Source organism: Nerophis ophidion, linkage group LG08 (genome assembly GCF_033978795.1).
Source record: "Nerophis ophidion isolate RoL-2023_Sa linkage group LG08, RoL_Noph_v1.0, whole genome shotgun sequence".
In the NCBI taxonomy this organism is placed as follows: Eukaryota; Metazoa; Chordata; class Actinopteri; order Syngnathiformes; family Syngnathidae; genus Nerophis; species Nerophis ophidion.
Genome location: NC_084618.1, coordinates 25,110,069 through 25,123,326, shown reverse-complemented (window position 1 = coordinate 25,123,326; position 13,258 = coordinate 25,110,069). Strand labels below are relative to the sequence as shown.

Here is a 13,258-nt window from a genome sequence, read left to right as displayed (position 1 = left end):
AAATGCACATTTTCTGGGCGACCGTTTGTATGTGTAAAGAATGCAGAAATGAAACATAACCCGTAAACTGCTGCCAATCAAATTGCAAATAATCTGCGCTGAGCGCATACTGTATATTTGTAAATCTGATTCTGATTAGGTCAGTGCCTCACCAGCTATAAACCTCACCGCACGTCACTGCTGTGCGTATGAGCTAAAGTAAAGTTGAAGTACCACTGATAGTCACACACACTGCATTTGACCCATCGCCTTATTCCAACCCTTGTGGGGTGAGGGGAGCTGTGAGCAGCGGTCGCGCCCGGCAATCATTTTGGTGATTTAACCCCCAATTCCAACCCTTGATGCTGAGTGCCAAGCGGGGAGGTAATGAGTCCCATTTTCATAGATGAACACATTGGTATGTGTTTGTGAACGACTCTCACCGTCGTGCGGGTTCCAGGGACCACCAAGGAAGGACAAGACTTTGAGCAGTGTTGACTTTCTTTATTTTTTAATAAGAAAAGTATTTTTCCGTTTTTTTTTCAGTCGCCCGCGTCGTCTGCCTCCTGCTCTCCCTCTCGCTCTCTTCCGGGTTGCATGCGCTTTGTCTCGTCTTGTCGTTGTTTCACCACCTTTCTACCCGACGTTGACGGCTGCCGCCCTTTTAAACAGTGCGAGAGGATTCATTAATCCTATACATGTGCGTGATCCACGCACCTTATCTCGATTGTGGCGTCGCTCCCAGCACGCCCCACCTCGCCGCTCACTCGCCATCCCCGCTGCCATCTTGGCCTGCCTCTATGTCGGACTGTCGGCTCTGCCTCTCCACAGTGTTCATCTATAAAACAATTGATTGCTTGATTGAAACTTTTATTAGTAGATTGCACAGTACAGTACATATTCCTTACAATTGACCACTAAAATGGTAACACCCGAATACGTTTTTCAACTTGTTTAAGACGGGGTTAATCAATTCATGGGTATCACTTCATGTTATCTGTCTTGTCTTTTAACAAAGAAACAAGGAAGTCCCAATCTTTGTTCAGTGAATGTTCTGCAATTTGTCGCCCCTCAAAGTAAGAACTGAACCGGGCAAGAAAGCATTTATTTCAGAAACCGAAGGCTTGGAATAACCTTCAATTGAATTTTCAACTTCAAAGCCTTGTTACATTAAATGATATTAAAGCTTCTGTGAGAGGATTGCAGTCTACATTGTCTGTATGCACGTCTTATGTCACCAAGTTTTAATGTTATCAATTACATGTTTTATGTGTTGTTGACTATTTTAATCTAACCTTGCTGCTGCCATCTTGGCCAGGTCTCCCTTAGAAAATCAATGGGATTTACCTGGTTAAATAAAGGCAAAAAAATAAAATAAAAATATATATACATATATATATATATACACATATACATATATATATATATATATATATATATATATATATTAGAGATGTCCGATAATGTTTTTTTTTTCCAACAATATTCCGATATTGTCCAACTCTTAATTACCGATAACAACCATTACCGATATATACAGTCGAGGATTTAACACATTATTAGGCCTAATTTTGTTGTGATGCCCCGCTGGATGCATTAAACAATGTAACAAGGTTTTCCAAAATTAATTAACTCAAGTTATGGAAAAAAAAATGCCAACATGGCACTGCCATATTTATTATTGAAGTCACAAAGTGCATACATTTTTTTTTACATGCCTCAAAACAGCAGCTTGGAATTTGGGACATGCTCTCTCTGAGAGAGCATGAGGAGGTTGAGGTGGGCGGGGTTGAGGTCGGGGGGTGTATGTTGTAGCGTCCCGGAAGAGTTTGTGCTGCGAGGGGTTCTGGGTATTTGTTCTGTTGTGTTACAGTGTGGATGTTCTCCCAAAATGTGTTTGTCATTCTTGTTTGGTGTGGGTTCACAGTGTGACGCATATTTGTAACAGTGTTAAAGTTGTTCATACGGCCACCCTCAGTGTGACCTGTATGGCTGTTGACCAAGTATGCTTGCATTCCTTTCTGTGTGTGAAAAGCCATAGATATTATGAGACTGGGGAGGCATGCAAAGGGAGTACCTTTAAGGTTAATTGGCGCTCTCTACTCCTCCCTACGTCCGTGTACACAGCGGCATTTTAAAAAGTCATGCATTTTACTTTTTGAAACCGATACCGATAATTTTGAAACCGATACCGATAATTTCCGATATTACATTTTAAAGTGAAGTGAATTGTATTTCTATAGCGCTTTTCTCTAGTGACTCAAAGAGCTTTAACATAGTGAAATGGGTGGCACTGGGAGCAGGTGGGTAAAGTGTCTTGCCCAAGGACACAACGGTAGTGACTAGGATGGCGGTAGCGGGGATCGAACCTGGAACCCTCAAGTTGCTGGCACGGCCACTCTACCAACCGAGCCATACCGCCCCAAATTCTGGAAAAACCTTATCAGCTTATTGTGTTACTAGTGTTTTAGTGAGATTATATGGTACCTGAAAGTCGGAAGGGTGTGGCCACGGGTGTGGTGACCGCCAGTGTCTCCGGTGGGAGGAGGTAATAGTCCGCAGCTGCAGGAAGACGCAAGCTCCGCTCATAACTACGGTTAGAGCCGACTTATTACAACAATTTTCTCACCAAAACCTGCCGGTTGACGTGGTCGGGATCCATGTTCGCTTGACCGCTCTGTTCCATAGTAAAGCTTCACCTTCGGGAATTTTAAACAAGGAATCACCGGCTGTGTTTGTGTGGCGTAAGGCTAAAAGCTTCCCATCTCCATCTTTCTACTTTGACTTCTCCATTATTGATTGAACAAATTGCAAAAGATTCAGCAACACAGATGTCCAGAATACTGTTTAATTATGTGATTAAAGCAGACTACTTAAATGCCTACTGAAACCCACTACTACCCACCACGCAGTCTGATAGTTTATATATCAATGATGAAATATTAACATTGCAACACATGCCAATACGGCCTTTTTAGTTTACTAAATTGCAATTTTAAATTTCCAGGGACTTTTTTCTTGAAAACATCGCGTAATGATTACGTGTACGCGTGACGTAACGGGCTGTTATGAATATGAGCGCCGCGCGCACACACAGCTAAAAGTCATCTGCTTTAACGGCATAATTACACAGTAATTTGGACATCTGTGTTGTTGAATCTTTTGCAATTTGTTCAATTAATATTGGAGAGGTCAAAGTAGAAAGATGGAGTTGGGAAGGTTTAGCCTTTAGCCACACAAACACAGGGTGATTCCTTGTTTAAAATTCACGGAGGTGAAACTTTACTATGGATCACAGCGAACATGGATCCCAACCGAATGTCAAAAAGCAGGTTTCGGTGAGAAAATTGTGGTTAAAAAGTCGCTTCTTACTGGATATCAGCTGAGCTTGTGCCGTCCATACAGCTGCCATCGACTTCCCTGAGACACTGCGCGTCAACACCCGGCCGTGGACTTACACTTCCGAATATCAGGTACTGTTAAACTCACTAAAGCACTAGCAACACAATAGAAAGATAAGGGATTTCCCAGAATGATCCTAGTAAATGTCTCTAAAAACATATGAATCCGTCTCAATGCAAGGCGACTGCAATCGTGTTTTTTCTTTTTTAACTTTTTTTTTTTTTTTTTTTTTAGTCCGTCGCTATCAATATCCTCAAACACGAATCTTTCATCCTCGCTCAAATTAATGGGGGAATTGTCGTTTTCTCGGTCGGAATAGCTGTTTTAGTTGGAGGCTCCCATTAAAATCAATGTGAATATGTGAGGAGTAGGGTTGGGTATCGAGTATCGAGTATCGATTGGAACCGGGACTAACTTTCCGATTCTGACGGTATCGTTCAAAAGTTTAAATTCCGATTCCTAGTTTCGATACCCAGTCCGCCGAACGGAAGAAAAAAAATGTCCGCCGACCCGGAAGAAGAAGCCGGGTCACACCAACGAAGAAGCGCCCACCGCCGGAAGTGTTAGCACAGCCGAGCCTATGTAGCCGAGCGAGTCAGTCAAGCATGGATAGTGGTCGTGGGCGGTCGAAAGTGTGGCTTTATTTTACAAAAAAAAATTAAATATCGGCCAAATGTAACACGTGCAACAGGACTGTTTCTTGCTTAGGAGGGTGCATGTCGAACATGATGAAGCACCTCCGAGTTTATGGAGTACAAACAAATGCGTGTCCCGTCTTCGACGCGCTGCGCCGACCGTCATCCTCTGCCTCTTCCTCTGGCTCCGGCTCCGACGCCCAGCCTGGCAGCTCGGTGACTGCACTGCAGTCCGAATCCGGTGAGTAAAACAATATATATGCAATAAATAATGTGTTTTGCGCCAGTGTTGAGGCAGCTAACAAATTATCCCGCGTATTTTTTCATAGACAATTTACAACCAGGTTCCGCGATGTGTTCAGCGTACTCCGTTCACAGTAGCGGAAAGGGGGAAGATGTCGGTGCCACAGACGGAAGAGTTTTGTTTGACCCTGCCTTTTTATTTATTTATTTATTTTTTTAAAGAAAGAATCGGAATCGAGAATCGTTAGGAATCGGAATCTTAACAAAAAATCGGAATCGGAATCGTCTGAATTCAAACGATACCCAACCCTAGTGAGGAGCCATCAACATGTGACGTCATCGTCTGCGACTTCCGGTAGAGGCAGGGCTTTTCTCTTAGCACCGAAAGTTGCTAACTTTATCGTGGATGTTCTCTACTATATCCTTTCAGCAAAAAGATGGCAATATCGCGAAATGATCAAGTATGACACATAGAATGGACCTGCTATCCCCGTTTAAATAAGAAAATCTCATTTCAGTAGGCCTTTATGGCTTGGATCGGGCTGGAAAAAAAATGTCCGCTACAACCTGTGACGTCAAACGCACGAGTCATCATACCGTGACGTTTTCAACAGGACACTTCGCGGGAAATTTAAAATTGCAATTTAGTAAACTAAATTGGCATGTGTTGCAATGTTAATATTTCATCATTTACTACTTACGTATAAAATACTACACGGTCTAGCTCCATCCTATCTTGCCGATTGTATTGTACCATATGTCCCGGCAAGAAATCTGCGTTCAAAGGACTCCGGCTTATTAGTGATTCCTAAAGCCCAACAAAAGTCTGCAGGCTATAGAGTGTTTTCCGTTCGGGCTCCAGTACTCTGGAACGCCCTCCCGGTAACAGTTTGAGATGCTACCTCAGTAGAAGCATTTAAGTCTCACCTTAAAACTAATTTCTATACTCTAGCCTTTAAATAGACCTCCTTTTTAGACCAGTTGATCTGCCGCTTCTTTTCTTTTTCTCCTCTGTCCTCCCCCTCCCTTGTGGAGGGGGTCCGGTCCGATGACCATGGATGAAGTACTGGCTGTCCAGAGTCGGGACCCAGGATGGACCGCTCGTCGGGACCAAGGATGGACCGCTCGCCTGTGTATCGGTTGGGGACATCTCTACGCTGCTGATCCGACTCTGCTTGGGATGGTTTCCTGTGGACGGGACTCTCGCTGCTGTCTTGGATCCGCTTTGAACTGAACTCTCGCGGCTGTGTTGGAGCCACTATGGATTGAACTTGGCGTGAAGTTAACATCACCAAGATCTAATTTTAGCTGCATTGCTTGGAAGCGGTTTCCTGTTCAAGTTCAACGCGATTTCTTCCAAAATCTGATGGAATTCCGAGACCAGGTTAAGCCAGGTGTCGCGCGTCCTGCACACATCTTGATTGATTGATTGATTGATTGATTGAAACTTTTATTAGTAGATTGCACAGTACAGTACATATTCCGTACAATTGACCACTAAATGCTAACACCCGAATAAGTTTTTCAACTTGTTTAAGACGGGGTCCATGTTATTCAATTCATGGTACTTCTACTCTCGTCTTCCCTTCCGAGCTTAGTGAGGGCGCTCTGGGTTTCCCTGCAGCGGCGCGCCGAGGATGGAAAAAGAAAAAAAAAACAAAAACAGCCTAATTGGCTAAAAGCAACCAGATGTGCTCGCGCCGCCATTGTTTTCCAGACGTTTCCGTGCCGTGTCGGCTCGGGCAAGGGATAGAGCGTATTTTACGCGTTTTAGGATTCTGTCGCGGCTGCGAGTTGCGGCATCGCTCAGATTGAATGCGAAAAAAAAAAAGAAAAAAAGAATGGACCTTTAACGGGAGGGTGGGAAAAAAAAAAAAAGAAGTGAGGCAGCAGTGGATGTCAAAAAGCATGCAGAGGCAAGCTCAAGGCCTTCCGCAGTCGGGAACGAGACGGACAAGAGACGGCGTCTGTGCCCCCCCCTCCTCCCCTCACAATGATTTGTATATGAAAACATAGCGCGTTTTTGGTTTTTTTTTATTTATTTTTTTTAATCCTTCTCCCCCCTCCTGGCTCCGCTTGTTGAGCGATCAGCTGATGAAGAGACTCGCAGCTCGCCGCTATGCTGGCTTGCTAATTCTCTCCCCCACTGCTGCTGCGGTCGATCCGGCTAGCCCGCCGCCTGCAGATTGCACTCAGGTAAACCGTCCTGCCGCATGTCCTCCATTGTGGACTCCACATGGCATGGTGATGGATGCAAGGAAGCACGCGTGTGTGTATGTGTGTGTGAGGGAGAGAGGGAGAGAGTGTGTGTGTGTGTGTGTTGATGAGCGGGAATCTTGCTCAGATTAGTCAGGGAAGAGGCAGGCTTGGCATCTTGCAGGATAATGCCGTTGTCCCTCTGGGGTGATGCTGCCCCCCCCCCCCCCCTCCAGCCCCCCACCCCCCAATCTCAGAGGAAGGCGGCACCTTTTTTTGTTGTTGGGGCGAGCATTTTGTCCTGCATGAGCGGCGTCTCTGCCCTTGACAAGCTAGCGTCGAACAACAACGCCGCCGCCGTACGCCCCCTTTGATCGATGCGTGTCTGGTAGATTACCATTGCTCTCTAATTGCCTCGGCGGCGGGGGGAAAACGCGGAGGTGCAGCAGGTCACGGGGTTGAGAAAAAAAAGAAAAAGAAAAATATCAATTGGGATGCATAAAAGGCGAGGGGGGAAAGGGGGTTGCAAAAATGGCGGTAAAATGACAGAAAAAAGTGAAGTGCAAAGGTCAGTCATGCAATTGCTCGTTAGGCAACTTGTGAACAAGGGAATGTGTCAATGTTTTTGTTATTTATATTTTCATTTGTATACATCAATTGTGTTTTTTTATACTGAGTCATTTTGTACTTTATTTTTTTGTTTTTTATATTTAGTTTCCTTTTACCATAATTATTTTGGTTTATTTATTCAACTGCTTGTTTTTGTCTTTTTTTTCATTTAACGTGCATGTTTTTTGTTTTATTTATATCTATTTGTTGTATTCTGTATTGTAATATTGTTTTTATTTATTTTAATCAACTGTCTGATTTGTTATATTTTTATAATTTTTTAATTTTATTTAATTAGTATGCACAAAAGGCAAGGGGAAGGGGGCGGAGGGGTTGAAAAAATGGTGGCAAAATGAGAGAAAAAAGTGAAATGCAAAGGTCAGTCATGCAACTTGTGCACAAGGAAATGTGTCAGTGTTTATGTTATTACTTATATTTCCCTTTGTATATATCAATTGTGTGTTTTTTTATACAGTTATTTTTTTCTTTATTTTATTATTGTTTTTTTTATTTATTTTGTTTCCTTTTACCGTGATTATTTTATTTTACTTAATCAACTGCTTGTTTTTGTCTTTTTTTTTCATTCAATGTGCCTGTTTTTTGTTTTATTTATATATATATATTTATTGTATTCTTTGTTATTATTGTTTTTATTTATTTTAATCAACTACCTGTTTTGTTTGTTTTTGTAATATTTTTATAATTTTTTAATTTTATTTAATTAGGATGCAATAAAAGGCGAGGGGCGGCAGGTGAATAAATGGCGGCAAATGAGCAAAAAAAGTGAAGTGCAAAGGTCAGTCATGCAAACGCTCGTTAGGCAAACAAACAATCAGTAATTGCTGACACATGCCGAAGGGGTGGTGTCAAAGAAGCTCCGCTTCTTCCTACTCCTTTTCGGTAGCGATACACGGATCGATACTGAAATATCGATGCGGCCGATACCAGATATATATCCTGTCACATCCATACTCAAATCAAAAGATTGACACTTTTCATACTTGACTTATTTGAGATCATGTGTATCGTTGAGAGGAAGACTGAGTAAAAAAGTAAGTAAACTTATGAATAAGGGAAAGTGTCAATGGTTTTGTTATTATATTCATTTTTATTAATCAATTGTGTGTTTTTGTTTTATTTATACTTAGTTATTTTGTTCCTTATCTTGTTTTTTATTTATTTTATTTATTTATTTAGTTTTTGGAGAAGACGGTGAGGCCGGGAACACAATCCCTACTGTCAAGCATGGTGGTGGTAGTATTTTGCTATGAGCCTGTTTTGCTGCAAATGGAACTGGTGCTTTACAGAGAGTAAATGGGACAATGAGAAAGGAGGATTACCTCCAAATTCTTCAGGACAACCTAAAATCATCAGCCCGGAGGTTGGGTCTTGGGCGCATTTGGGTGTTCCAACAGGACAATGACCCCAAACACACGTCAAAAATGGTACAGGAATGGCTAAATCAGTCTAGAATCAAGGTTTTAGAATTGGCCTTCCCAAAGTCCTGACTTAAACTTAGTGTGGACAATGCTGAAGAAACAAGTCCATGTCAGAAAACCAACAAATTAAGCTGAACTGCACCAATTTTGTCAAGAGGAGTGGTCAAAAAATTTAACCAGATTCTTGTGGATGGCTACCAAAAGCGCCTTATTGCAGTGAAACTCGCCAAGGGACATGTAACCAAATATCAACATTGCTGTATGTATACTTTTGACCCAGCAAATTTGGTCAAATTTTCAGTAGCCCCGTAATAAATTTATAAAAGAACCAAACTTCATGAATGATTTTTGTGACCAACAAGTACGTGCTCCCATCACTCTATCACAAAAAAATGAGAGTTGTAGAAATGATTGGAAACTCAAGACAGCCATGACATTATGTTCTTTACAAGAGTATGCAAACTTTTGACCAGGACTGTAGATATATATTTTATATACAATATGATTTGTCTGAGTGGCTGGACAGACAAAAAAATAAAATACAATTAAATCGATTTTTTTTTTTAAATCATTTGATAAACCTTACAAATAAATATTGTAATTAATATAACACTTATTGTAATGCTTTTATTATTTTACTAATTTCCTTTTTGTAGTGTTGGAAACACCATTTCCCTGTACTATGTATGATTTTGTATTAGCTTGACGATGAAGGGGTGTCAAAAAAAGATTTTCGAATAATTCGCGATTCTTATTTGCAACGATTCTCAATCAATTAATTTTTTTTTTATGATTTCAATTTAAATAAAATGTTTTTATCTGTCCTGTACAGCACTCAAGCAAATCATAATGTTGATGCAGATGATCATATCTACTGTACAGATTTACTTTAGAAAAGAGAAGTGTTGAATGTTTCTCTTGTTGCCTTATTTGTATTTGACTTTATTAAATGTTTCGGTAGAATTTTATTACACAAAACCGGTTTTCTTTTAAGTACCGTATTTTTCGGACTATAAGGCACACTTAAAAACCTTTTATTTTCTCACAAATCGACAGTGCGCCTTATAACCCGGTGTGCCTAATGTACGGAATAATTCTGGTTGTGCTTACTGACCTCAAAGCAAATTTTATTTGGTCCATGGTGTGATAAGTGTGACCAGTAGATGGCAGTCATACATGAGAGATACTTGTACACTGCAATATAATGGCAGTTAACAACACAAACACTTTAAATGTTCCATTGAGAATATAGAACATTACACACGGCGCTGAAAAATCTGTGAAAACGTTTTTAGTACGACTTCGGTAAGCTATGAACCTGTACCACTTGATGGAATATAATGCGCATTAAAGCGGTCATTACTTTAATGCGCCTTATAATCCGGTGCGCCTTTTGTATAAAAAAAAGACCTGAATAGACCCGCTCATCGGCAGTGTGCCTTTAAATCTGGTGCGCCCTATTATCCGAAAAATACAGTAATATAACATTTATCAGAGCTGTTCATCTATTTTATGGAGGAATGTAGTTAATCATAGAACTGAAACTTTCAAAGTATGTCAGAAATGGAATAGGGAACAAGTGATTTGATTTTGGGGCTCATTTGGAGCCTCAGTCTGGATTAGGGATGTGTACTGAATTCGGTACTTTCATTTGTACCGAATGAATTTCGTCGGTAGTACCAGGTGTGTTTTTACGTAAAATCAAACAGTGCCATGTGTCGATACCTTTGCTACATGTGACGTCACATCCAGTTGCAGACTTACGTAACACCGGTTCACGTAAACAAACAGTTAAGCAGCGCTCAATGTTGCAATTTTCAACATCAACAAAGCAAGTATGCTAAGTAGAAATTGCTCAAACGTAAAGTAAGACTCCATTCTACCAAAATGTGCTAGACTGATGCTAATTTTCATTGAATTTGCCATAGCCAGGCTACTATTAGCATTAGCAATTTTACATAGCAATTTCAACACATCCAAATTTAGTAATGAAAACTACAACTGAGATGAATGTTGCAATTAAACAGCTGCTCTGTAAAAAGCACAATAGTTACAGTATGAACACTTTGTAGGCCGCAACATAACACAGCAGAACTCCCTCTAAGTAATGTTGCAATTTTCAACATCAACAAAGCAAGTATGCTAAGTAGAAAACGCTCAAACATAAAGTAAGACTCCATTCTACCAAAATGTGCACGATTGATGCTAATTTTCATTTAATTTGCCATAGACAGGTTACTATTAGCATTACCAATTTTACATACGGATTTCAACACATCCAAATTAAGTAATGAAAACTACAACTGAGATGAACGTTGCAATTAAACAGCTGCTCCTCTTTTCTTTCTGCCTTTCTTTGTGTGTGTGTGTGTGTGTGTGTGTGTGTGTGTGTGTGTGTGTGTGTGTGTGTGTGTGTGTGTGTGTGTGTGTGTGTGTGTGTGTGTGTGTGAAAATTCCCGCCCCTCCGCAGCAAGCATCCGGGTTAAAAGCGTCGATAAAAAAAAGTGAAGCAGACAGCACAGCGGTTGCCGCCTCTGCGTGGTATGATTAAAGAAAAAAAACATCTGTCAGTATGAGCACTTTGTAGGCCGCAACATAACACAGCAGAACTCCCTCAAAGTAATGTTGCAATTTTCAACATCAACAAAGCAAGTATGCTTTGTAGAAAACGCTCAAATTTAAAGTAAGACTACATTGTACCAAAATGTGCTAGATTGATGCTAATCTTCATTGAATTTGCCATAGCCAGGCTCATATTAGCATTAGCAATTTTACATAGCGATTTCAACACATCCAAATTTAGTAATGAAAACTACAAATGAGATGAACATTGGAATTAAACAGCTGCTGTGTAAAATCACATTAGTTACAGTATGAACACTTTGTAGGCCGCAACATAACACAGCAGAACTCCCTCTAAGTAATGTTGCAATTTTCAACATCAACAAAGCAAGTATGCTTGGTAGAAAACGCTCAAATTTAAAGTAAGACTCCATTCTACCAAAATGTGCTAGATTAAGGTTAATCTTCATTGAATTTGCCTTAGCCAGGCTACTATTAGCATTAGCAACTTTACATAGCGATTTCAACACATCCAAATTTAGTAATTAAAACTACAAATGAGATGAACGTTGCAATTAAACAGCTGCTGTGTGAAAAGCACAATAGCTACAGTATGAACACTTTGTAGGCCGCAACATAACACAGCAGAACTCCCTCTAATTTTCAACATCAACAAACCAAGTACGCTTGGTAGAAAATGCTCAAATTTAAAGTAAGACTCCATTCTACTAAAATGTGCTAGATTGATGTTAATTTTCATTGAATTTGCCATAGCCAGGGTACTATTAGCATTAGCAATTTTACATAGCAAATTCAACACATCCAAATTTAGTAATGAAAACTACAACTGAGATGAAGGTTGCAATTAAACAGCTGCTGTGTGAAAAGGACAATAGTTACAGTATGAACACTTTGTAGGCTGCAACATAACACAGCAGAACTCCCTCTAAGTAATGTTGCAATTTTCAACATCAACAAAGCAAGTATGCTTGGTAGAAAACGCTCAAACGTAAAGTAAGACCACATTTTACAAAAATGTGCTAGATTGATGCTAATTTTCATTGAATTTGCCATAGCCAGGCTATTATTAGCATTAATAACTTTACATAGCGATTTCAACACATCCAAATCTAGTAATGAAAACTACAACTCAGATGAAGGTTGCAATTAAACAGCTGAAGTGTATAAAGCACAATAGTTACAGTATGGACACTTTGTAGGCCGCAACATAACACAGCAGAACTCCCTCTAGGTAATGTTGCAATTTTCAACATCAACAAAGCAAGTATGCTTGGTAGAAAACGCTCAAATGTAAAGTAAGACTCCATTCTACCAAAATGTGCTAGATTGATGCTTATCTTCATTGAATTTGTCATAGACAGGCTACTATTAGCATTAGCAATTTTACAAACTGAGATGAATGTTGCAATTAAACAGCTGAAAGTAAAAAGCACAATAGTTACAGTATGAACACTTTGTAGGAGGCAACATAACACATTCAGCATCATGGAAAAAGCTACTGCCTATTTAGACAACAGACACAACAGTACTGCCATCTAATGTCTAAGAAGTGAAACTGCATTGCAAATGCAGCCCAGATAGATATAACAGATATAACAACTGGACAGTACAGTTATCATAATCAGCTCATTTTTGAATGATGTCAGGTTCAAACAGACAAGAAGCAAGGAATTAAACAGAGACAGAATTCAATTTAGCTCATTGATGAGAAACGTCTGGGCTGTACTCCACTACGCTCTGACGAAAGGCTGCACACCTTTTTTATTTGGACTTTCCCTGATTATATGGCATCAGCTGTTTCTAAAGGAAGGGGGGTCGTAAACAGCCGTCGCCTTTGGTTACAAAACAGCTTGGACGGGTGGCAGGTCCTGCTTCCTCTCCGCTTTCTAGACAGAACCATTACAATAGATCAAATAAACAGACACCTTCATGTCGCTTCCCATCCTACACAGTGGAGTTTTACAAGCCTTTTAATTGGTACGATCAAAGACAGCTTTTGTCTGCTCGCGGGGAACTCATTGAAACACATGATTATTTTATTTTATTTAATCAACTGCCTGTTTTTGTCTTTTTTTATTATTTTCATTTTAATTTAACTGCATTTTTTTATGCATATGTATTTATTTAAATATTTATTTTTATTATTGTTTTTATTTATTTCAACCACTGCCT

The 13,258-nt window shown here is 40.1% G+C and overlaps 1 protein-coding gene and 1 long non-coding RNA gene across 2 annotated transcripts in view; one reads left to right on the top strand and one right to left on the bottom strand.

Moving 5' to 3' along the window:
* Positions 1–503: 503 nt before the first annotated feature.
* LOC133557034 (uncharacterized) overlaps positions 504–13,258 on the bottom strand; it is a 53,936-nt gene continuing 41,181 nt past the window's right edge. Inside the window, exons 4-5 of the long non-coding RNA XR_009807654.1 lie at positions 735–817; positions 504–640 (exon numbers count right to left, since the gene is read on the bottom strand). This is a non-coding gene — a long non-coding RNA (uncharacterized LOC133557034). The remainder of the gene's footprint in view (positions 641–734; positions 818–13,258) is intronic.
* Positions 5,974–13,258, top strand: part of LOC133557033 (probable global transcription activator SNF2L2) — a 33,586-nt gene continuing 26,301 nt past the window's right edge. Inside the window, exon 1 of the mRNA XM_061907317.1 lies at positions 5,974–6,455. Within this exon, the coding sequence (XP_061763301.1) occupies positions 6,354–6,455 (102 nt within the window). The 5' untranslated portion in view covers positions 5,974–6,353. The remainder of the gene's footprint in view (positions 6,456–13,258) is intronic.